Here is a 26,335-nt window from a genome sequence, read left to right on the forward strand (position 1 = left end):
CACCCCCTTTCTTCAAAGCGTTTTCACCAGTGGTGAAAACGAAGTAGTACAGAGTCTTACAGGATTTTAGAATCTAACACAATACAAAAGCTTTTCTTTTACAGAGTAATACAGTTATACATTCAATTCAGTATCTAGATGGTTACCGATTACAAATGTCACTTCCTTTAATATCTTAACATCTTGTACCCTACTAAAGTCTTGTAGCATCAGACTCCAATTGAATAACCACCTATTTTTAAGTCTTATTTTTCTTTAGCCAACAAAACTAAAGAGTTGTGATCTTAGCTTACGGGTATACTACAACAGTCCATGCAAATACTAATCTTTAGGTTGCTTTCAAACTTAACAGGCAGGCTTCCATGGGGTTTGTCTTTTATTATTCACAGACTTTGTCGAAATCCCTTAAAACCGGTTTCTGCTATTTAAAAATGGCATCCCCATTAACCCTCGTCTCTTTTCCGGATAGTTCCCACGTGGGGAGCTCGGGTAACCTGGCAAAATAGGCTTTTGCCCGCTTCTTTCATAGGAGTTATTTTATCAACACTGTGTCCCAAACTTAGACCATCTTCTGAATTTCCACCCAATTCTTTAATTTTACGCAAGTTGCTAGCTTTCTCTTCAGGACCCTTCAGGCTATTAGTTTTCAGTTCGAACTCTTTGTTCAAGCAGCATTTCAAATTCTGCCTTTTCACACCACACTCTGGAATAACAATAGCATGGGGGGCCCCGTCATCTTCCAACTCAACCTGTAAGTGATCCGCGGGTTTTAAATTTTCTTCATTCGATTTGGGAACTACATATTTCCCATTTTCTTCAATGATAATATTCATCTCCCCACATTTGATCTCCGCATTAACTTCTAACACCCCTTCGAGCACAAACACCTGGGAACTCTCACTTCCCACTATTACCAAGGTTAACCCTTTCTTCACTGAACCAAGTCTATCTGACCCACAAGGACTGCATTCCTTTTCAACTGAATCAAATACCTCAGACTTTTTCTGAGCTCCATTACTAGGTTCAGTACCACGTGCATCCACATCTTGGACACACTCAAACGGGACATTTGCCTCTTCCAGGCTTTCAATACCCGTACCCGGTCCAAATTCTAAATTCCCCTGATTCTCCCAGCTGCTCTCTGAGCAACTCCCTTCCGGAGAAAATTCAACCCCGCGGGCTGCAACAACCTCATCTGCCAACCCCGCAGACTTCTTCAAGGTAAGGGCATCCTTTTCATCTAGGACTGCCCTCATTTCATTATCGGGAACACCTTTAGAATTTTCAACTTCTTCAAACAGTTCTGCCAAACCAGACAGATCATCCATGTCCACCTCTGGACCTTTTAACAGCTTTACCTGTTTCTCATCTCCATTTCGTGCCTCTAGCACTTCATTCCTCGCTAAGGGCAGGTCTATCTCCTCTCCCTTACTCTCTTTCACTTTACTACCCTCTGTTTTACCACCCTACAAACCCTCGTGGTGCAGAGTCGGTAAAAATGTCTCGGCCAAATCGATACTGGCCAGATTTAAACTGCTCTCTTTCTCAGCTGCCTTTCTCGACATGCTGCGAGTGACCGCGCATGCGGGATAGATCTTGGAATCTAGGGGTGGAGCCTCAACACTCACAGGCTGTTTTGTCAGCGTCATTGCCGACCAAACCTTACCACCGGCTAAATCGTTACCCAGAAGGACATCCGCATCAGTTCTCGGGAATTCTGATCGCACCCCCATTTCAACTGGTCCAGAGACTAGCTCACAATTCATAATGATCTTATGCAAGGGCACCATTTCCGTCCCTTTTCCTATTCCTTTCACAGCTACCATTCCCGTCTTGCGACCAAAATCTAGTACCTTACTGCTGATCAATGATAGTTCAGCCCCTGTGTCTCTCCAGATCCGTACTGGAACTGGGGTGCCTCCCTCCCTCACAGACACGGTTCCGTTTGACATACAAATCTCAGACCCTTCTCATACTCTGTCTACCCGGGGCTCTCTTGTCGATTTACTGATTACCACGGCACATCCAATAGGGACTGCTGCTTTCCTTTTTCCTGTCTCTTTCCTCGGAGCAAAGCACCTAGATGCAATATGCCCCCCCCTTTCCACAATTAAAACAGGTCAAGCCCGGAAATCTCTGGCCATCTTGCCTTTCCCCCTCAATCTTACCACTAGCTCCCGGCGGGACCTCTGCCTCAGCCGGCGGGCTTTCTCGATCGTTCCCACGGACTCTCTGGGAACTTTTATTCGAGGAAAACTTTGTCTTGTGGGTTAGGGCATATTCATCTGCGAACCTAGCAAATTCTGAGATGGATTTATTCGGCTTCTCATTCAAATACATCCGGATATCCTCCGAAACACAACCTTTAAATTCCTCAATCAGAATTAACTCCCTGAGACGCCAATAATCCTCGTCCACTATTTCTGCGGTGCACCAATGGTCCAAGAGCACACCCTTCTCATAGACAAACTCGGTATACGTCTGATTCCACCCTTTCTTTAAATTTCTGAACTTTTGTCTATACGCTTCAGGTACTAGCTCATAACTCCAGAGAATGGCCACCTTTACTTTGTCATAACTCTCCTCCTCTTCCTCCTCCATGGACAATGCCATATATGCCCGCTGTGCCTTCCCTTTTAACACACTTTGTAACAACGCCACCCACTGTTCTCTGGGCCACTTCTGATTCACTGCCACTTTTTCAAAAAGCAAGAAATAACTATCAACATCCGTCTCCTCGAACGGAGGTACTAACCTCAACTCCCGACTAACATTAAACCGCTCCTCTCGGTCTGACCCCTGAACCCGTTGCTCTTGCCTTAACTTCTCCATCTCCAAGGCATGTTTCCTCTGTTTCTCTGCCTCCCTCTCCTTCTCGGCCCTTTCCTTCTCTTTTTCAACTGCTTCCAGCTGTTTTAACTGAATTTCGTGCTCTCTTTGTTTCTCAGCTCTTTCCTGCTCCTGTTTCACCTCTAACTCCTTTAGCTGGAGCGCATGCTCCCTTTCTCTCTCGGCCCTTTCTTTCTCCTTCTCAGCTCTTTCCCTCTCTTTCTCCTTCTCAGCTGCTTCCAGCTGCTTTAACTTAATTGCATGTTCCAACCTTAATTTCTCCAACTCTAACTGAGCCGTCCCACTAGCTGGTACCTTTTTAGGGATATTTTCCGATACCTCAGCTGTAAACACATTCTTCCCAATATAATACTGAGTTGCCTTTCACACCTCCCGCTTTTTCATTGGCAACCTCACCTCTATGAGGTTTAACCCCTTCGCCAAATTTATCAAGTCTGATTTGGTGGCTGCCTCTAGCGCCTCCAGAGTCGGGTTTCCTATAAATTCACCCATGTCCATCTTTGCTGGTTTCCCGTCTGGCTACCCGCGTAACCAGATCCAAGTTCGGACTTACAAGCCCAATTCACTGGCTCCCCAATTTGGTATCAAATCCCGGACGAGCCCCCAATTGTTACGTACCCCGTAACTGGGTCACTTACCAGCAAAGATAGAGAGGTTTAACAGTATTTATTGATAGAAATACACAAAATTAATATCAATGCAAACACACAGATAATATACGTCATCAATACTAAATCTAAAAGCGCGGGTATAATAATAATCAATAAGAAATAAGCTGTATCGTTGTCTAGGGGATAATGAATTGTCCAATGGAAATATATAGTTCGTTCAGTTCATACAGGCTGCCGCCGTTGGGGACCCTGTGTGGCAATTGTTGGAGAGAGAGAGAGACGGGTTAAACTTGCCCATTCTGTTGATGATGTCAATCCTTTGAGAGTCGTTGAGAGTTGAGTTCCCCGTTGTTAGCTAAAAACCATTTTTCCATGGAAAAGGTCACCGATTCCGGGCAAATGGAAGCGGACACACGTGGCCTTCCACCGGCTTTCGCTATTACAGGATCGCTAGCGTTTCTTCTGGTGCGTCTGAGGGGCTGTTCCCACAGACCCTCTTTTTATCTTGACTCACAGGGTCTCAGGTGTCAATCAGGTTGGGGATGATGCAATCCCTCCACCAACCTCCTCCTTGGTTCATTGCCTGGGGCTTTGATTGCATCGTCCAGGATGCAATACACAAGTCCGTCTCCAACAGACAATAGCCGGTATCAATGGGTCCGCCTTTCAGAGGCCAGGACACATTCTAACCCTTTTGTGGATTCTGCATGTCTTTCTCTCATTTCCTGTGTCTCCTGAATTGACTCAATAGTGATCTTGTGATTCTCAAAAAGGAGGGGGGCTACCCACGCACCCTTCGGCCCCTCAGAGCTGTGGTACATTCATAACAGTGCCTTATGGGGTAGTTTGAGTAACTGCTGATCTCCTGGGATTTTCACGCAGAACAGTCTCTGAAGAGTACAGAGAATGGGGCGATAAAACAAAAAACGCTCAGTGAGTGGCAAGTCCATGAGCAAAAATGCCTTGTTAATAAGAGCGTTCAGAGGAAAATGGCCAGACTGATTCAAGCTGACAGGAAGGAGACAGTAACTCAAGTAACCGACAGTGGTGTGCAAAAGAGCATCTCTGAACACATCGAAGCTTGAAGTGGATGGGCTACAGCAGCAGATGAACATGACAGGAGTATCTAATAAAGTAACTGAGTAAATATTCAAGCTTACTTATTTTGATGGCTAATTAAGGGAGTGTGGTGTAGTGGAGCACAGGCTGTGTGTACCCCAAGCCCCTTGATCAGGCCCATGGTGATGAAAAGAATCTGTTCATTTTCAGTATGAAACACTTTAAGGAAGTCTGTTTAAAAAGCCCTTCAAAAATTAAAAATGGTGAAGTCATCACTTAGAAGTTTCAACAGTAACATCCGATCATTGATTTTCAATGTGTGGAGCAAATAATTCTGCTTCTTATTAGATGCCAATAAAATGGTCCAAAATAACTTTGGTGGGAAAGGAGAATTGCAGCTCCTACGGCTTTATTGTTCGTGATATTCCATTTTGAATTTGCTTTTCTCATCATATTAGGCTGATGACATTCAAGAAGCACATGAAATCCAGGAGATTAAACCTGAAAATGAGAAACATCAATCTGAACGTGGTGCAGACCAGCCAAAAAAAAAGAAAAAGAAGAAGCTCCAGGACTACTGGACGTCTGGTAAGGATGCATCGGTTTCTGATCGATATGCATTTATTTTAAACAAAAGGCTTTTTATTTTGTTCGTCACAGTTCAAGACATCCCGAATAACAGCACAGCCAAAGCAATAGTTTTGACCACTAAGCAACATACACAAAATGCTGAAGGAACTCAGCAGGCCAGGCAGTATCTATGGAAAAAGGTACAGTCAATCTTTCATGCTGAAGGGTTTCAGCCCGAAACCTCGGCTGTACTTTTTTTCCATATAGATGCTGCCTGGCCTGCTGAGCTCCTCCAGCATTTTGTGTGAGTTGCTTGGATTTTCAGCATGTGGTTGCCATGGAAGTGCCACCCAGTTTGTGCAGTGTTAAAACAGGCCTATGGATGGGTGTGTGCAGTTTGTAGAGAAACCAAACCCAATAACATGAGGTTTTCCAGTTGACTTAGCTGAACAGGTTTCTGAACAGCAAATGCAGAACTGTCGGTGATTATGATCCTTTGTTGCTGGCCACATTGCCTGCAGGGGTAAAACAGTTTGCAAGCCACTCTCCTTAAAAACAGAATGAAACAAACATTTAACTTTCCTCTACCAGGGGCATGAAGGTCCAGGAATTTCTTCTAAAATGTTGAATTCAGATATGTTTGTTAAGTGTCTTCCAGTCAAAGAATCTGGAAGCGAGCTTTGTAAACTGTATTTTTGATGGCTTTGTTGGCGAAATGTCATTTTATATTATATGTGTCTGATCACCTGTGCCAAGTTTCATAATGTCCTTTACTCACCATAGAACTTTGAATTAATATGCTCTAATAAGTAGATTCAAGCCCTCCTACCCCTACCTATGCCGTTCTACCAGTTCCCTTGCTGTTGACTGTCAGAGAGACGGGCTGAACTTCTGTCATTTTATTGAGTTGCTGCAGTTTTAGTCCAGGCTCAGAGTTGCTCCAGGTCGCCCTCCAATGTCAGAAGCTGTCTTCCTACCTGCAACTCAGCAACCATTCACCAATCCTGAGGAAGCTACTTGTATGGCGCTTTGCTGTAATGGATAGACTAATGTACTGTAATGTATTAGACTAATTCTGTGTACAGAATTGGTGTGTGTGTGTGTGTGTGTGTGTGTGTGTGTGTGTGTGTGTGTGTGTGTGTGTGTGTGTGTGTGTGTGTGTGTGTGTGTGTGTGTGTGTGTGTGTGTGTGTGTGTGTGTGTGTGCGTGTGTGAGAGAGAGAGAGAGAGAAAGGAATGGGGTCTACTTTGCTGATGTTGTCTTGTTGTTGTTGTTGTTTGTGTTACTTTTTCACTATGTTGGTGCCAGAATATGTGGAGATACTTGTGGTCTGCCCCCAGCATATCTTTAGTTTGTGCCAGTTGTGAATGCGAATGACATGATTCACTGTACGGTTCGATGTGCATCTGATAGATTCAAGATTCAAGATTCAAAAACTTTATTGTCATTCTAACCGTACATCAGCTCTACAGGGCAGAATGAGACAGCGTTTCCCAGGGGCAAGTGCAATCATTACATAACAAACGCAACACTAAATAATAAACATAACAATAAATAGTAAAAAACAACAGCCACATGTCGGTTAAAGTCAAGTTATAAGTGTCCAGTGCAAGTTAAAAGTGTCCAAAGCAGAGTCAGGTAGAGCAGCTATTTAGCAGTCAGACTGCCTGTGGGAGGAAGCATAAATAAATTAATCTGATTCTATCAGATGATTTCAGCTAACCTTTTCCAGCTAATTACGGAAAAAGATAGGTCTCGCCCTCCAGTTGAGATTCTAAATTGGAGAAAGGCCAGTTTTGATGGTACCAGAAAGGATCTGGCAAGTGTGGATTAGGAGAGGTTGTTTTCTGGCAAAGGTGTACTTGATCGACAGGAGACCTACAAAAGTGAAATTTTGAGAGCACAGCTTCTGAACGTTCCTCTCAGAATTAAAGTCAAGGATAACAGGTTTAGCAAACCTTGGTTTTTGAGAGATGTTGGTGAAGAAGAAGGTGCATAGGAGGTACAGGCAGATAGGAACAAATGAGGTGCTCTAGGAGTATAAGAAAGGTAAGAGAACACTAGAGAAGGAAATCAGGAGGGCTATAAAAAGATATGAGGTTGCTCTAGCAGACAAGGTGATTCTCCTTAAGGGCTTCTACAGATATATTAAGAGCAAAAGAATAGCAAAGGACAAAGTTGGGCCTCTGGAAGATCAGAGTAGTAATCTATGCATTGAGATGAAACAGATAGGCTATTGTGTATAAACAAAGAACCACAACTCCTCTTGACAATTCAGACAAAAAAAAACTGGAATTTTTTATAATAAAGAGAAAAAAACCCACTAAACTAATAAACAGGGACTGATTAGATATATTCAACATAGCTTTGTGCATGGTAGGTCATATCTAACCAATCCAATAGAGTTTTTCAAGAAAGTTGCCAGGAAAGTTGATGAAGGCAAGGCAGACTTTAGCAGGCCTTTGACAAGGTCCTGCATGGGAGGTTGGTCAAGAAGGTTCAGTCACTTGGCATTCAAGCAGAGGTAATAAATTGGATTAGACATTGACTTCACAGAGGAAACCAGAGAGTGGAAATAGATGGTTGTCTCGCTGACCGGACTAGATCTCCAATGAGATAATCAATAAACGGATGCATCAGCAAGGAAGATGACGCTGAGTACAGGGCTACAGTGGGAAACTTTGTCACATGGTGCGAGCAGAATCATCTGCAGCTTAATGTGAAAAAGGCTAAGGAGCTGGTGGTGGACCTGAGGAGGGCCAAGGCACCAGTGACCTCTGTCTCCATCCAAAGGGTCAGTGTGGACATGGTGGAGGATTACAAGTATCTGGGGATACGAATGGGCAATAAACTGGACTGGTCAAAGAACACTGAAGCTGTCTACAAGAAGGGTCAGAGCCGTCTCTATTTCCTGAGGAGACTGAGGTCCTTTAACATCTGCCAGACGATGCTGAGGATGTTCTACGAGTCTGTGGTGGCCAGTGCTATCATGTTTGCTGTTGTGTGCTGGGGCAGCAGGCTGAGGGTAGCAGACACCAATAGAATCAACAAACTCATTCGTAAGGCCAGTGATGTTGTGGGGGTGGAACTGGACTCTCTGACAGCAGTGTCTGAAAAGAGGATGCTGTCCAAGTTGCATGCCATCTTGGACAATGTCTCCCATCCACTCCATAATGTACTGGTTAGGCACAGGAGTACATTCAGCCAGAGACTCATTCCACCGAGATGCAACACTGAGCGTCATAGGAAGTCATTCCTGCCTGTGGCCATTAAACGTTACAACTCCTCCCTCGGAGACACCCTGAGCCAATAGGCTGGTCCTAGACTTATTTCCACTTGGCATAATTTACTTATTATCATTTAATTATTTCTGGTTTTATTTTGCTATATTTCTACACTATTCTTGGTTGGTGCAACTGTAATGAAACCCAGTTTCCTTCGGGATCAATAAAGTATATCTGTCTGTCTGCCTGTAATGTGCCACCGGGATTCGTGCTGGGTCTGTAGTTGTTTGTCATCTATATCAACAATCTGGATGATGGTGTGGTAAGCTGGATCAGCAAATTTGCAGATGACACCAAGAATTGGGGGGGGGGGGGTGTTGTGTACATTGAGGAAGACCACCAATGCTTGCAGCAGGATCAGGACCAGCTGGAAAAATGGGCTAAAAAATTGCTGAGAGAATTTAATGCAGACAAGTGTGAAATATTGCTCTTTTGGAGGATGAACCAAGGTAAAGTCCTGTGCAAAAGTCTTTTGCACACATATTGTATATACATCTAAGGTACCTAAGACTTTTGCATAGTTCTGTAGGGTGTTTTTGATATTATTTCCTGTGTGGGTTAGTTTTGATGTGATTTGCACACAGTGGAAAGACATCCGTCTCCATCCTCTCTTTATTTGCCCTTGAAACAGGGCAAATCTGTGGGTCTTAAGTTTTTGTTAATATTGGAAATATTCAGTAGATCCAGTGCTGTATCACCCTAGCTAGAGGTATGTGCCTAAGTCTTTTCACAGTACAGAAGTTCTTTCACAGTAAGAGAAATGCAGTAGAACAGGGGGATCTGGGAATACAGATCTACAACTCCTTGAAATTGGCATCACAGGTAGATAGGTCACAAAGAAAGCTTTTGGCACATGGGCCTGCATAAATTTATGTATTGAGTGCAGGAGTTGGGATGTTACCATTGTAATGTTACTGTGACACTGTAATTTCCTTTGGGTCAATAAAGTATCTATCTACTGCATCTAATGGTGAAATTCATTGTTAAATGGATGTTAGATGAAAGACATTGTTGGGGCCTAACTTGGAGGGTTGTGATCAGTTTTGCTTACCTACCTACAGGAAAGATGTAAATAAGATTGAAAGAATGCCAAAAAAAATTACAAGGATGTTACCAGGACTTGATGATCTGAGCTACAGTGAAAAGCTGAATAAGTTAGGAATTTATTCCATAGAACATTGAAGATTAAGAGGAAATTTGATAGAAGCATACAAAATTATGAGGAGTACAGATAGGTTAAATCCAAGCAGGATTTTTCCACTGAGGTTGGGTGGGACTGCAATTGGAGGCCATGGATTATGGGTGAAATGTGAAATGATTAAGGGGAACATGAGCGGAAACTTCTTCACTCGGGGTTGAGAATGTGGAAAAAGCTCCCAGTGCAAGTGGTGGCTGCAGGTTCGATTTCAATGTTTAAGAGAAATTTGGATAGGTACATGGATGGGAGGGGTATGGAGCACTATGGTCTGGTTTTAGGTTGATGGGACGAGGCAGATTAATTTTTCAGCACAAACTAGATGGGCCAAAGTACCTGTTTTTGTGCCGTAGTATTTTATGACTATGACTCAATAAATTAGTTTAAAATATTTATTTTGTGCTGGCTATTAGCTTTCCTTGGTGACTTGGGCACTGTGGTGATCAGTGGGAGTGAGGAAGCAAAGCTGACGAATAGAGACTGGTGTTCCAGTTACTGGTATCACAGTAGAATTAATTCTTCGTGGTAGAGTGGGATTTTCTATATTATCTCCTCTCTTCCCCTTTCTCCTTCACTATTCCCTCTTGCTTCTCAGTTCCTCATAAGGGCCGTCTCTTCACAAACCCAAATGTAGTATACTACTGGCAAAGGTAGTATTTATCATGCCAAGGGTGTGATGACTACATGCAGGTCCAAACAGCTGGGGAACTGTTCCAGTCCACCCACGACCTGCTCCACCAGATCTTGTCTGATATTGTTACTTTCACTAAAGTCATGCTGAGTGCCATAGCTCAACATCATCAGACACATTGACAGTACACCTTTATCATTTCAATGCATATCTGGCAAGGCAGACTGAGAAAGAGTGAAGATATAAAACATTCTGCCCAATAAACAGGGTATTAACCTGCACGGTTGGCTGCTGATCATCACCCAGCAACCGGACATTGAAGGAAAATGCTTGCTTCCAGTCCGTGTTGGCAGATTTGATGTAGAGAACCTGTAATTTGATGTGTAAGTTCCCAATAACCCCCCTACACTGGGAATTCTGACATATTCCCACTTAGCATGCTGCCACTGGTAAGAGGGAGAGAAACGCAGTTGACTCCCTGTGAAAATTTACGGGATGTTGCTGGGTCTGGAGGACCTGAGTTATAAGGAAAAGACTTAATCGGTTAGGGCTTTATTCCTTGGAACATAGAAGATTAAGAGAAGATTTGACAGAGGTATACAAAATTATCAGCGGTGTAAATAAGGTAAATGCAAGGAAGCTTTTTTCACTGAGGTTGGGTGGGACTACAACTAAAGATCATAGGTTAAGGGTGAAAGGTGAAAAGTTTAAGGGAAACATGAGGGGAAACTTAACAGTATGGAACATGCAGCCAGCACAAGTGATGCTTGCGAGCTCGATTTCATCATTAAAGAGAAGTTTGGATAGGCACATGGTTGGTAGGGGTATAGGGGGCTATGGTCCCAGTGCAGGTCGATGGGAGTAGGCAGTTCAAATAGTTCTGCATGGACTAATTGGGCCAAAGAGCCTGTTTCCCTGCTGTACTTTTCTACGACTCTATAAGGATCTACTGTGACCTCTCGTATACAACCGTGGATGGAAAACTCTAAGCTGTCACAAGATCAGCCAGTTCGGGCCTAGAAGGAGCCTGATTTCTTAATGTCCTGTGGCACACTGGCAAAACTGACAATGTGCCCAGTCTCCTGTTCAGAGATACAGCTTCCTGAGACTGATAGTGGATGTAAGTGAAGAAGTCTTTACTTAAATACAGGAATTTCACACTGAAAATCACTCCCTGATAAGGTGGATGGAAATGGCCCCAGGCTGAGAGTAATTCCCACTGACCTGCACTTCTCTGTCTCCTGTTATTATCTGTTCATCATACTCTGTGTGCCTTCTGTGCTTTCTTCCAGAGAGGGTGCCAATTAAATGTATTCACAGTGAGGACCGACCAGTTTGTGAGATGCCTTTGATTAAGCAAGAAGCCCTTCAACCACCAGAGTTCAGAGTTCAGAGTAAATTTATTATTATCCAAGTACATACATGTCACCATATACTTCCCTGAAATTCTTTTCTTGTTGGAATTCACAGTAAAAACAAAGAAACACAATAGAATCGATGAAAAACTGCTCACAAAGACAAACAACCCATGTGCAAAAAAACAAATTGTGCAAATACAAAAAAGAAAAAACAAATTAATTGAATTATAAATACATAGATAGATGGATAAATACATTTAAAAATCGCACATACACACATATTGAGAACATGAGTTCCAGACTCTTTGGAAGTAAGTCCATAGGTTGTGAAATCAGTTCAGTGTTGGGGTAAGTGAAGGTATCCTCTCTGGTTCAGGAGCCTGAGGATTGAGGGGTAATAACTGTTCCTGAACCTGGTGGTGTAGGACTTAAAGCTCCAGTACTACCTTCATGATGGCAGCAGCAGGACCTGGATAGGAAGGGACCCTTGATGATGGATGCTGCTTTCCTGCAACAACGCTCCTTGTATTTCTGCTCCATGGTGAGGAATCTCCTGAACCAATGTGGATAATTTCATTTACTCCAACACTCAAGTGACTCCACAGCCTGTGGACTCACTTTCAAGGACTCCGCACTTCATATCCTCAATACTGTATTACTTACTTATTTATTTGGGTTTTTTTTGTATGGCGCAGTTTATCTTCTTTTGCATATGGATTGTTTGTCAGACTTTGTAGTTTTTCATTGATTTTGTTTACTTAGAGTTAGAGCACAGGACAGGCCCATCCATCCTCACGAGCCGTGACAACAGGCAACCCATCTGGCCCAGTCACAGGACAGATGAATCTACTAACCAATACGTCTTTGAACTGTGGGAGAACATTCAGAGAATGCACAAACTCCTTACAACTGTCCCAGAACTGAACTCCAAACTCCAACTGCCTGAGCTGTAATAGCGATGCGCTAACCGCTGCGTTACTTGGGTATCCTTCTTCGAGACTTAACATACTGAGTTTTTGTGCAACTATTCACCAAGTTCAAGGAAAATGTTGACTGAAGATAAAATCGCCAGAGTGGCAAATGTGCTAATTAATTGAGCTAGGTATGGATTGCTTGCCTGTAAGTATTTGCAGCTTCATTGTTTAGTTTGCAGTTATCTAGGCCTTGGGAACATATTTCCCTGAAATAACCTTCAGTCCACATTTACTTATGATGAATATATGTAGAAAGGGTGAGGTAGACATTAAACTGAGTTTACACATGGCTTTCATTTGCTGTTAATTAATTACAAAATGATTATGCCACTGGAGACAGTGATATCAGCAGAGAATTCTTTAAAAGCACTTGTTAAACAAGACCTCTATTTACCTTCAATTCAAAACAACATGCCATTTTGTAACTCAACGTTTAATTAGGACCGCATGTGGTTTCTCAGGGTGAAGCTAGTGTTGCAAAATGGAGATAAGAGCTTACAGCACTTGTTGTTTCTGAACGTGAACATTTCTTCTTGCATTCAAAGACTGAGTGACATTGCAAAGACCTCAAAGTATTCTTTTGATTTTTAAAAAGTTAATTCAAACATGGGTGGTTCTGTAGATTTAAATTAAAAACAAGCCTGGTCAGATTTAACATAGGACCTAATTCGATTAAAATGTTTCAAAGTTCAAAGTAAATACATGATCAAAATACATATAGGTCATCGTATACATTCTTGAGATTCGTTTTCTTATGGGCATATACCAGTATGTCCAAGAAACTTAATAGAATCAATGTAAGACCGCACCCAACAGGATGGACAATCAACCAGTTGGCAAAGGACAACAAAGGGCAAATTTGAGAGAGAAAAGAAAAAGAATAATAAATAAGCAATAAATATCGAGAATGTGGGATGAGGAATCCTTGAAAATTAGCCCGTAGGTTGTGGGAATAGTTCAGTGATGGGGCAAGTGAAGTTGAGTGAAGTTATCTCCTCTGCTTCAAGAGCTTGATGGTTGAGGGGTAATAACTGTTCCTGAACCCGGTGGTGTGAGTCCTGAGGGTCCTGTCCCTTCTTCCCGATGGCAGCAGGGAGAAGAGATGATGAATACTGCTTTTCTGTGGCTGCATTCCATGTAATTGTGCTCAACGCTGGGGAGGGTTTTACCTGTGATGAATTGGGCCGTATCCACTATTTTTGCAGGATATTCTGTACAGGGACAGGCTGTGATGAAACCAGTCAATAAACTATGCACCACATATCTATAGACGTTTGTCAAAGTTTTAGATGTCATGCGGAATCTTCACAAACGCCTAAGTCGAGGCACTGCCATGCTTTTCTCGTAATTGCACTTGTGTGCTGGGTCCAGGATAAATCCTCTGAAGTGATAACACCGAGGAATTTCAAGTTGCTGACCTTCTCCACCTCTGATCCCCCGATGAGGACTGGCTCATGAACCTCTGGTTTCCTCCTCCTGAAGTCAATAATCAGCTCCTTGGTCTTGCTGACGTTGAGTGAGAGGTCCTTGTCGTGGAACCACTCAGCCAGATTTTCCATCTCCTTCCTATGTGCTGATTCATCACCACCTTTGATTCAGCCAACAGGGATGTAGTCAGCAAATTAAATACAGACCTTGAAGCACAGACCTCCACCTTTTGCGTTCTCCAAATCAACAGAACAGTCCATCCTGTGTATCGAAAAGCCTTTGGATCTGATCACTGAATCCAAATTATTTGGAATAAACCATATCTCTGTAAAACACAGAACACAGCAATACCTCATTTCCCTCTGATACAGCAATCTTGCCCTTAGGTCCTCAATCTCGTCCTCCAGAAACTGTACATTTGCTCACAAGATGCTGGGTGGAGGAATTTTCATTGCTTCGTGGTTCAGCCGGGCTTGGAGTCCTCCCCTCCTCACTCTCTTCCAGCTATGGTGACCTACCATCATCCGCCTAAAGGTCCCGTACTTGCATATTTGAGAGTTAAGTCTGCCATGTCCTTTAGTAGATTGTGAAATCGCTAGTTCATTAAGACAGTTCAAAAGTACATTGCTTAAAGGAAAATTAGAGACTACAGATTGCAGTGAGTGCATTTCAGAAGTATAAAGAAGGTATAGAGAAGAAATAAAGAAGAGGTTCCAATAGCAAAAAAGCACTACAGAGGCAAACAAACTTTCTACTTTATTAGTGATCTGGAGGAAGCTTCTTGCTGCATTTGCAACGTAAATCTGATTTTGATCTAGGTGGTTTAAATTTAGTTAGCCCTTTCAGAGTCAGGGTAAGAAAAACTAACTTAAGAAATAATTAAACATAAAGAATGACATTTATTTTTGGCCATGAGCAATGAACACATTATATGCTAATGATCTCCATTGTCTTCTACATGTTTCAGAGTACAATGCTAAATTTTTACTATATGGGCCTCAGTACCTGAAGACAAATCTCGAACCTGACACTCAAAATACTGGAGGAACTCAGGCTACGTCCACACTAGACTGGATAAATCCATAACTGAAGCTTTTTCTCTTCATTTTGACCCCCCCCCCCCCCGTGCACACTGAAACGGTGTTTTCCTCCCCCGAAAACGGAGCTTTTCTAAAACGCCCCCCAGAGTGTGTAAATTTGAAAATGCTGATTGGGCAGAGTAGTGTGGATGGGGTAACCGGAGATTTCTAGAAACGCTGTCATGATGTGCCGGAACAGATGGTGGCGGTAGCGCGGCATTTCATTGTTTTCTTGAACGCAACCCCCACACAACCTATCAATTTCAGAACAGACAGCAACGAGACTGAAGCCAGAAGAGTTAGAAATGTACTCACCAAATGCTTTGACCCATAATTTACTGAATAAATAGGTACACTCACTTTGCCCTGTTTTCTGTCCTTGCTCGTATGAAGGTGGTTTACCTATTTATGCAAGTACTTCTCTGACAATAGATGTATAACAGCCTAATGTAACATTATATGGAAATACAAGATAACACTGATGCAGACATGTTTTATACATTTAACAAGGTACTTTAATTAATGCAATAGAGTTCATCAGTTTTCCAATGTTCGTTGTCAGCTGGGTCATACTGTCCGTGAACTCCATGTTGATTGCTTCCATACGCTCCAGTATTTGTTTTTTTCAGTTTTAAGTCCTCCTGCGCGAGAGCAAACAGCTGTCCATCATCTGGCAATTTCCTTTTAAGTTTTTCTAGTCTGTAACTGCACAAACGCGTACTTTCACAGCGAGATTCGACACCATACATGTCGCTTGTTTTCTGTAGATGTGTCCTGCGCATGCCCAGTAGGAGGAGATTCGCCCAAATGCCCATTTTAATGTGGCGGAGGTACTTTCAAAAACGCTTGGTGTGGACGCCTATTGTTCTTACATGAAACCGGCGTTTTCAAAATTATCCGGTCTAGTGTGGACATAGCCTCAGCAGGTCAAGCAGCATCAATGGAGTAGGATAAATAGTCGATGTTTTGGGCTGAGATCCTTCTTCAGGTCTCAGCCCAAAGCATTGACTGCTTTTTCCCCTCTATAGATGCTGCCTGACCTGTAGTGTCTGTTACTCTGGATTTCCAGCATCTGCAGAATCTCTTGTGTCTAAAACACTTGTTAGGTTAGGGATGTTTTGATCTCCTTGTTTCGTTGATGTCTGCAAAGAGTAAGCATTTTAGGTTGTATACCTAATATTAAATTGAACCATGGCACTATTGAAAGTTACACAAATAAAGATATTAACAGTAAATTAGAACTAAGGAATTGAAGAGCGGATAGATCAATTAACCTTTCAAATTTTTTCTTCTGTTCAGTACAATTAAAATAAACCTCATAACATTTAACAAAGAATACACTATCACAAAATATTACTTCAACTATTTTAATGTCCCCAGAACATTTTACAGCTAATAAATTAGTTTGGAAATCTAGTCACAGTTGTATTAGGAAAGTGACAGTCATTATACACACAGAAGGACTGATGTTATAAACTGCTAGTTAATTTGTTTTTTTCTGTAATATGAGTTAAGGAATAAATGTGGGCTAGGGCACTGGGAAAGAGCTGGTATCCCATTAATCCTGCCATGAAATTGTTTGTGTCTGTTCAATTGGAAAATAGAGTGCTGCCACAAGAAAGCAGCATCCCATCATCAGAGAACCCACCACCCAGGCCATGCCCTCTGCTCGGAGACAGCTTTCAGGGACAGAAGGTATGAAGCCTTGCTGGGCTTCTGAATCCACGTCATTCAACTGTTCAAGCATTGAGCTGGAGTTGCTGGAAGATCATTGATTGAGAGAAGAGGCCAACTCATCTATTCTTGCCAGTTTTTAAAAAATTCTTGTACCCGCTCGTTACTCCAGACTTACTGTCTTTTTTCTCTGAATTGAATTCGGATTTACAAATATTTGGTAGAATTTCATCACCATTTGGATTATAAGTCCAGGTCTCTGAATTATTAGTCAGGCAATATGATCAAGTCTGGACCTCAATGAACCAAGAAGATAGCAAACCATAAACAGGAGAAAGTCTGCAGATGCTTGAAATCTAAAGCACTTGCACAAAATGCTGGAGGAACTCAGCAGGTCAGGCAGCATCTATGGAAATGAATGAACTGTCAACGTTTCGGGTCAAGACCCTTCTTCAAAACTGCAAAGGAAGGGGGAAGATACCAGAATAAGAAGGTTGGGAGAGGGGAAAGACGTTATTGGATAGCTAGAAGGTGACAGATGAAGACAGGTGTAGTAGAGAGGAAGGAATCTGACAGGAGAGGAGAGTGGACCATAGGAGAAAGGGATGGAGGAGGGGATCCAGAAGGAGGTGATAGGCAGATGAGATGAGGTAAAAGGCTAGAATGGGGAATAGAAGAAGATGGAAGGGAGATTTACTTTAAATCTCCCCTCAATCTTCTACACTCCTGGAAATAAAGTCCTAACCTATTTATCCTTTCCCTATAACTCAGGTCCTGAAATCCTGGCAACATCCCTGTCAATTTTCTCCACACTCTTTCAATCATATGGATATCTTTCCTGTATGTAGATGACCAGAACTGCACAGAAAACTCCAAATTAGGCCTGACCAATGTCTTATATAACTTCAACATAACATCCCAGCTCCTCTACTCGTGATTTATGAAGGCCAATGTGCCAAAAGCTCTCTTTACAACCCTATCTACAGTATCTGTGACACCACTTTTAAAGGATTATAGATCTATATTGAAATGAAGGGTATTGGTTCAAGGATTTGGTAACTCACAACAAGGGAATAATAATTACAGTTTTACAGAGACATATTCAGACAGCATGTAGTCTAGATAGATAGATAGATAGATACTTTATTCATCCCCATGGGGAAATTCAACATTTTTCCAATGTCCCATACACTTATTGTATCAAAAACAATTACATACAATACTTAACTCAGTATAAATATGATACGCATCTAAAACCACCCTCTCAAAAAAAGCATTAATAAATAGCTTTTAAAAAGTTCTTAAAAAGTTCTTAAATAGTTTACTAAAATACATTGAATGGTAACTTAAGCTCAGTCATAACCCCGGCACTTTAACATATCTTCCCCTGGCGGTTGAATTGTAAAGCCAAATGGCATTGGGGAGTATTGACCTCTTCATCCTGTCTGAGGAGCATTGCATCGATAGCAACCTGCCGCTGAAGCTGCTTCTCTGTCTCTGGATGGTGCTATGCAGTGGATGTTCAGGGTTTTCCATGATTGACCGTAGCCTACTCAGCGCCCTTCGCTCTGCTACCGATGTCATACTCTCCAGTTCTGTGCCCACGACAGAGCCCGCCTTCCTTACCAGCTTATTAAGACTTGAGGCGTCCCTCTTCTTAATGCTACTACATCCAACATGGATTTGTCTACTGAAATCTCCAGCGTGGGATTCGAACTCAGAAACTTCTAATGCCATGGCAAGAGACCACCAAATGAGTCACAGCTAAAACCTTGGGAAAGGGGCGATTCATAATTTTCTTGCTAGAATTAATCGTTGCTGCTTACATTTCTTGGAAGCTACCAATCATATAACATTGGTGAGAGTTACTAGACAGGTTATCAACAGAATTATTGTGATATTGGTCGCAAAAATAAAGAAATTAAAAGTAATCTAAAAAGTACTGAAAATATCTGTGCTCTTCATCCAGTCACCTGCTGAAATAGGTTATATCAGCCAGGTGATCTCTACTCTGTTTCAAGAGAGTTAAAATAAAATAGATGTATTAAAATATAAATTCTATCAGGTTTTGCTGTATCAATTTCTGTACTGATTTAACAAAATCTATATTAAACCTCAAATACATTCTACCTCAATAACACTACACCTAAGTACAATATTTATTAAATTTAAAGTTAAATACGTTTTCTCTCTAAAACATCACTGCATAATCCTTTTATGGATTAATAGAGCAGTTTCAGTTGCTCTGTCCTCTTTGTTGATATTCCTGAATCTAAGATTTTTATACAATACATTTTCATTTCTGTTTCAATTACTTTCAAGTGGGATAAAACTGGCCAGAATTGACAGGACTAGATTCATATTTACAACTGAGTTGAAGACTCCATGAGTGTTTTTTAATTGTCTTCATTCCTATTATTTGCAGTTTAATTGAACATCTACACTTGAGTCATGACAAACCACCTTCGAAATATCTACATGTAATAATTTGCTTACTTATAGCCGCATACAAGAGAGGAAGACGACTTAGAAAATGTAAGCCAGCCCAACCAGTGCATGAACATTCTTCACAATACAGTCCAAGTACTCCAGAAAACAAAGCTTCCAGTCTTCTGGAGTTGGTTCCAGAAGGGTAAGAATTCATTGATCTTTATCCTAAATTATGTACTCATCGGTAATTATACTAATCTGTTTAGTACATTGCCAGTCATTCATAAAATTTCATATTCCATACCTGAGTGATAGGTATGAAATATGAAATTTTATGAATGACTCTGACAATATACTAAACATTAATTCATACAGCACCCAGCTAGATTTTAGAATGTTGTGTTACATGCTTTAGGAATAGCTGGCCAATGAGAAATACAGTATAACCCACCAATTTTTATCTTGATGATTCTCAATTATCCACCTGATTTGCACCCCACCCCTGAGGCCTCCATTGGGAAGAGTATTTCCATCTCCTGTCCCTTTAAGCTCCTTTCTGGGTTGTGTCTTCCTTGCTGTAGGTCCTCTCTGCAGAAAGCAGTACCAATGGGTGCACACCTGGGGAAGCTTTTAGATGTCATTGAGGAGGTCAATCCTCCACTCCAAACTGAAGAACCCCAGCCTAAAAAGAAGGAACAACATTTAACTTCAGACTAGTGTTCAAAGAATAATTTGGAATTTTTCATTAACTTCACTCAAGTTCAGTTGCTCCATCATTGAAATGTTCTCACAACCAATGGACTCACTTCCAAGAATTCTTCATCTCACCTTCTCAATATTTATTGCTTATTTATTTATTATTATTACTTCTTTCTTTTTGTATTTGCGTAGTATGGGGTCTTCTGCACTCTACTTGAACGCCAGAGTTGCGAGGTCTTTCATTGATTCTGCTATGGTTATTATTCTATAGATTTATTGAGTATGCCCACAAAAAATAAATCTCAGAGATGTATATGGTGATGATAAATTTAGTTTAAACTTTGAACTGGCAGAAGAGGTGAGGTTTACCATGAATGGATTACCATGCGGTTCATTTTGAAACATTGTTTATCATTGGAAACTATTATAGATTTTTTTTTCAGCAATACTGAAATATTATTGACCCTCAAGGTCCTGTTAAGGTGCAAGATGGAGGATGGGATCCCTGGTGGGGAATAGAAAACAGAGCAAAGCCTAGATTGGACAAGATTTTAATCTATAAGATTAATTTTGGGTGGAATCACGTGGAACATTTCTGTCCATCCTTCCACATCAAGGGGTCTAGATGCAGGTGTGTTTGTGTGAGGGACAGATCACCACTATCTTGCACATCTTTGAAAAGATTAGGAGTTGTAACCGCCCAGCTCAAAAGCTATACTAGTGAGTGTATGTGATGCTTGTTGTCGTCACCCTCCCCACCTGGGGAATGATTGTCTCTTACCTATCTAATTTCTGATGATAAAGCAGAAAATTAATATTACCTTCTATATCCACCTCCAACAAGCCCAAAAAGGACTCAGCAGCAGGCAAAACGAAGTGTATTTAGTGAGGCAATTGTGGGTGCTCTGAGAGGGTGCGAACCTTGAGGCATGCCGGAAACACTAAGTCAGTGATGAACCAGTTCTCTTCTCCTGTCAGAGACGCATCTCAGTCTGCTTCTGTCCCTCATCCAATCAACTGATCTCTGGTCCCATCCTGTTCGCAATCAAATGGTGAGACAGCACTCAGCACAGAAAAGAGCTCAAACCTGAGACCTTTTCCTCTCTCTGCAAACAAGTAGCACACAACCTGGTGAATTTCTTCATTTTTGTAATTTAATTTTGTTCATCTGCATTCTCAGGATGGGGTAGGGAGGAGGGAAGCCACTGACAAATAGCCCTAAGAGTGTGCTGGCAAAAATAAGTGGTCACCCAAGGTTCTTCCTTATTTATATGTGGAACTGAATTATTATTTATATTCATCAACTTGTGCAATATTAGGTTGCTTAACTGAATTATTAATGTTATCCACTTTAGCCATCGATAGTAGATCTTCAGAAAGAACAGAAGTGTGTGTAACTACAACAGTTCCACTAGGACTGATTGGCCAGTTTTAGCAGATTTGTTAAGTGATGTAGTACAGATGTAATACCGGTTGGGTTACAGTAGGTGGTGCCATTGGATGTAACTACACCTAGGTATATTTGGATATAGATGTGCACCAATCATAATTACAAAGGAAGTTTAGTTTGTTTGGTTGTTATTTCAAGGGATCAAATTAACAAAGGCTTCTGTTTTATTCTGAACAAAATCAGCCTTTGTTGCTCATTGAAATAATTCATTGCAATAAGTGTCCACAAAGGAACCCCAGCAAGAGGTTCATGTTGCCAACTACTGCCCCCTGCTGGAAATGAAAACGGACATCCGGGGAAGACACTTGGAGAAGAATTCCATGGTATTGAAATGCGAATGAGTCCATGCAACTAAAAACCATCGGGCCTGTGTATCTATGGAAGGAACTGAGCACCAACAAACTCTCCTGCCCATCTGTGGAAAGAGTCTGCATTTCCAACATTGGTCACACCAACCACCTCAGAATCTGGAGTGGGAGTAAATCACCGTCAACTCCCCTAAGGAGTCAATCTTCTTGAAAAGGAGAAGAGGCAAAAAATATGGAACTGATCAAAGTTGAAATCTCAAAGTAAATTTATTATCAAAGTAGATTTTTGTCACTATATACAACCCTGAAATTTGTTTTCTTGTGGGCAAACTTAATAAATCCAATAATCATAATAGAATCAATGAAAGTCCACACCCAACAGGGCAGACAACCAGTGCGCAAGTACAAATGGAAATAGATAATAATAATAAATACATAAACAATAAGTATTGAGAACATGAGATGAAGAGTCCTTGAAAGTGAGTCCATGGGTTGTAAGAACAGTTCAGAGATGGGGCAAGTGAAGTTGAGTGAAACTATGCCCTCTGGTTCAATATAATACAAGCAATCTATTTAATGCTACTAAATTCTTACTTTGAAACTCTCAATAAAATTATTTAGCCCAGTGATTGCTGAAATCTTCGGCAACTTACTACACATTTTGACTTGGAATTTTTAAGGAAAACAAGTTCAAAAGTATGATCTCAGAACCTTTGTTCTTTCACAAATGATATCATATTGTACAAATAGGAGTTTCAAATAGAGTAAGATATTATTATGGAAGAATAATTAGGGACTTGGTTGCTTTTGCCATCGCCCTATGTACTTTTCGATCATCCAGCTCCAACCCCAATCTATTAACATTTACAGACTGCCTTTGGGTTTGCACTGATGTACTGGAACTATTTATATGGCAATACCACAGATTAAAAATTATCATCCTTCATTTCAGATAACTACCAGGCAGCATTTCTGACCTGCTGAGTGTTTTCTGTTTGTATTTCAGATTTCTAGCGTCCGTAGTTCTTTCAAGAGATAGTTGTGATTCTGGCCCCTTGCACACCTCCAATGGCAAAGAATGTCTTCAGCTGCCAAAGCCAAAACTTTTAGCATCCCCTTTCTAAACCTTAGTCTCTTCTGTCCTCTAAAGCTCTTTATAATGGACTTCAAAGAAGGTTGAACAAGAAAGCGTTGTCTTCTAGAAAACTAGTAACTTCTTGACTAGTTTGTCGATAATTTGCAATTTCACAGTAACCTTATCAGATAAAATTTGACAATGAATTAAACTGTAAATCACTCCATAAAAGCTATCTTTTTGATCAAGATGGTGAATAAGTGTGATCTAAGTGACCATGACCATGGAATTATTGGTGGTGCTAGACAAGGTAGTTTGAGTTTCTCAGAAACTGCTGATCTCCTGGGATTTTCACACACAACAGTCTCCAGAGCAGGGGTTCCCAACCTTCTTTATGCTATGGACCAATACCATTGAATAAGGAGTCCATGGACCCCAGGTTGGGAAACATTGCTCTAGAGTTTACAGAGAATAGTGCGAAAATCAAAAAACATCCAGTGAGCAGCAGTTCTGTGGTCGAAAATGTCTTGTTAATGAGAGAAGACAGAGGAGAATAGCCAAACAGATTGAAGCTGACTAAAGGACATCCATAGCTCAAATAACCAGCAGTGGTGTACAGAAGAGTATCTCTTAACACATAACACATCAAACCTTAAAGTGGATGGGCTACAACTGAAGAACATTCCTTTACCTAACAAAGTGGTCACTGAATGTAGTTGCAGCAGGTGTAGTTAAACTTTTGGGAGAAAAATTGGTGATATTTATAATAAAGTATTTTGACATTTAGGATGGTGATTAATATTTGTATTTTAATATTACTGGGTAACATTAATTACTTTTGAAATGAGTTGGAGGCATAATTATTGATGTTCTTTAGCTTCCATGTTATAGGATCTTATCATCTTGATAATATGTCTTCTTTTGCAGCCAAAACTAAGAAGAACATTCATATTTAAATTGGAAAACAACAGGGATGAAGACTGAAGTTCCGGAGAGAACCTATATAAGAATTATTCACACTGCGTTCTGTCACTTCGGATAATTTTTCTCTGCATTAGTTAGTCTGTCAACCGAGACTGCCAGTGGATTGACAGTACATTTAAAATTGAACACTTCTACAAGAAATGACATCATTTTACTTTTCATAATTAGTTGTATTACATACTTAAGAAATATCTTGGACAACTACAAAGTTACACCACCCGTGTCATAATATTGTTGCTATTAGCTGAACTATAATGATACTGCACAATACAGGCCCTTTGGTCCACAATGGTGTGCTGACCCTTTAACCTATTCCAAAATCAAGCTAAACCTTCTCTCCCTCATTGCTCTCCATTTTTCTTTCGTCCATGTACCTAAGTGCTTTTTAAATGTCTTTAATGTTCTGCCTCTACCACCAACCATGCAACATGTTCCACACACCTAGATTACATATGACAAACCTACTTCCCCCCTATACTTTCCTCCATACACCTTAAAGTTATGCTTCCTTATATTAGCCATTTCCACCCTTGGTAAAAGCCTCTGGCTACCCACTAGCTTGCATTTTAAAAAACGCCTTCCATGTGTAACATTCTTACTGAATTGAAGAGTGCCTTATTACTGATAAAATGGGTCACTTCCGTCTTTTATATCCATGTCAAGCATTCCACATCAGATGTGACACAGGTTTGGTGGGCAGTAAGACCAGTGCCTAGTCCTCTAGACCAGTGGCAGGCTGCTCAGTGCCACCAAGATACCTTAACTCCACCTGTTGTAAATTTAATGTTTGAATAATATTGTACATATGTTGTTTGATTAAGTATTCTTTGTTTACATAATTCGTTATGGACTATATGTATAAGTATGTGAATGGCAAACAGTACGTCATTACACCACCATGTCAAAAGTGTGTACCGCGCTAAAGTAAAGAATAAGTAGGCAAAAAGTGTCCTGGCTCCGCGTTTTTCTTTCAATTAGTTTTAGGTTTTGGAATTAGATAGATAGATAGATAGATAGATAGATACTTTATTCATCCCCATGGGGAAATTCTACTTTTTTCCAATGTCCCATACACTTGTTGTAGCAAAACTAATTACATACAATACTTAACTCAGTAAAAAATATGATATGCATCTAAATCACTATCTCAAAAAGCATTAATAATAGCTTTTAAAAAGTTCTTAAGTCCTGGCGGTAGAATTGTAAAGCCTAATGGCATTGGGGAGTATTGACCTCTTCATCCTGTCTGAGGAGCATTATAAAACATAACAGCTATAATGAGTAAGTTTTAAAACATACCTACCTGTTGAAGTGCAGTGAGGCATTCCAGTTAAAAAAAAAGGCAGAAAATGAACAAAATTCATGAATTCATAAACAGTGGGTAGTGGATGATAATGATATTAATTTTTAAAAAGCAGAAATGACTAGCTACATTGGAAAGATATATGCGTTCAATTGCACAAGAGATAACTGGTCGTTGTATACTGAGGGAATTGAGCAGTATTTTGAAGCACATGAAGTAGCCAATGAAAAAGAAGTGCCAGTTTTGCTGAGTGCATTGGATAAAAAGACATACAATTTGCTTCAACCAAGCCAGCCAAAATTAGCTTCTGTGAAACTAATGCAGGAGCATTTAGAACTGAAACCATTGTTAATTGCAGAATGCTTTAGGTTTCATATGCAGAATCAAAAGGAAGGGGAGTCCATTTCAGCTTACGTGGCTGAACTGAAGAGATTGTCTGAGCTTTGTCAGTTCAGTTATGGGTTAAATGATGTACTGAAAAATTGATTAGTTTGTGGAACTTACAAGAAAATACACAAAAATGGGTCCTAACTGAAGAACACTTTATATTGAAAAGAGCAGTTGAAATGGCTGTATCAATGGAAGCCATGGACAAAGAGGCAATCGAGTTGCAGTCAGGAATGAAAACAAGTGTGAAAAAAATCGCAATGTCCAAACTGAAGCCTTCCTGGCCAAACAACTTGTGTTACCATTGTGGCAGGGGCTCACATACACCAGATCGATGCAGGTTTAGAGTCGAAACTTGCAAAAAATACAACAGAGTAGGAGACATACAAAAAGCATGCCGGGCAGACAAAAGTAAATGGACTGCATAAGGAAGAGAAAAAGATAAAAGCATAACTTGTAGTTTCAAGAAGAGCACTAATCTGCAAGCTGTTGATGTAAATATGATAATGATGAGAGTGACACAGGATTGGGTAGCCTTGAGATTTACAATGTGAAAACTAACATAGACAAGTAATATGGCTTAAACCAGAAGTGAATGACAAATTAATTAAAAATGGAATTATACACTGGCTCGGCTGTATCCTTTATTCCACAAAATGAGTTTGAATGGCATTTCAAAGATACTGAACTGAACCCTGCAAATATCTAACTAAGAACTTTTACTCGAGAAAAGATAACTTCTATGGGAATGACATTCCAACAGTGAAATACAACAACCAACAAGCCATATGGGGTTGTAGGTGGTAAGAATATGAGAGCCACCATTGTAAAGTCATGATTGGTTGAAACAACTACAACAAGACTGGAGATCTATTCCACCCTGCAATAGAGTCAACTGAATATGAATTAAGAAAGGTTCTGGATGATGCCACAGCAGTGTTCAAGGATGGCATTGAAAAACTCAAAAACAAATCAAGAGTAAAATT

The 26,335-nt window shown here is 40.7% G+C and overlaps 1 protein-coding gene across 6 annotated transcripts in view; it reads left to right on the plus strand.

The window, feature by feature from the left end:
- Positions 1-24,592, plus strand: part of rbbp8l (retinoblastoma binding protein 8-like) — a 104,072-nt gene extending 79,480 nt beyond the window's left edge. For 5 of the 6 annotated variants that reach the window (XM_073061947.1, XM_073061945.1, XM_073061944.1 and 2 more), the window contains 3 exons: positions 4,979-5,108; positions 19,216-19,345; positions 23,603-24,592. In XM_073061947.1, the coding sequence (XP_072918048.1) occupies positions 4,979-5,108; positions 19,216-19,345; positions 23,603-23,612 (270 nt within the window). In that variant the 3' untranslated portion in view covers positions 23,613-24,592. Of the gene's footprint in view, positions 1-4,978; positions 5,109-19,138; positions 19,346-23,602 lie in introns of those variants that run through there. The other variant, XM_073061949.1, reaches the window with a different exon arrangement.
- The last annotated feature ends 1,743 nt before the right edge of the window (positions 24,593-26,335 follow it).

This window comes from Hemitrygon akajei, chromosome 11 (assembly GCF_048418815.1).
Source record: "Hemitrygon akajei chromosome 11, sHemAka1.3, whole genome shotgun sequence".
In the NCBI taxonomy this organism is placed as follows: domain Eukaryota; kingdom Metazoa; phylum Chordata; class Chondrichthyes; order Myliobatiformes; family Dasyatidae; genus Hemitrygon; species Hemitrygon akajei.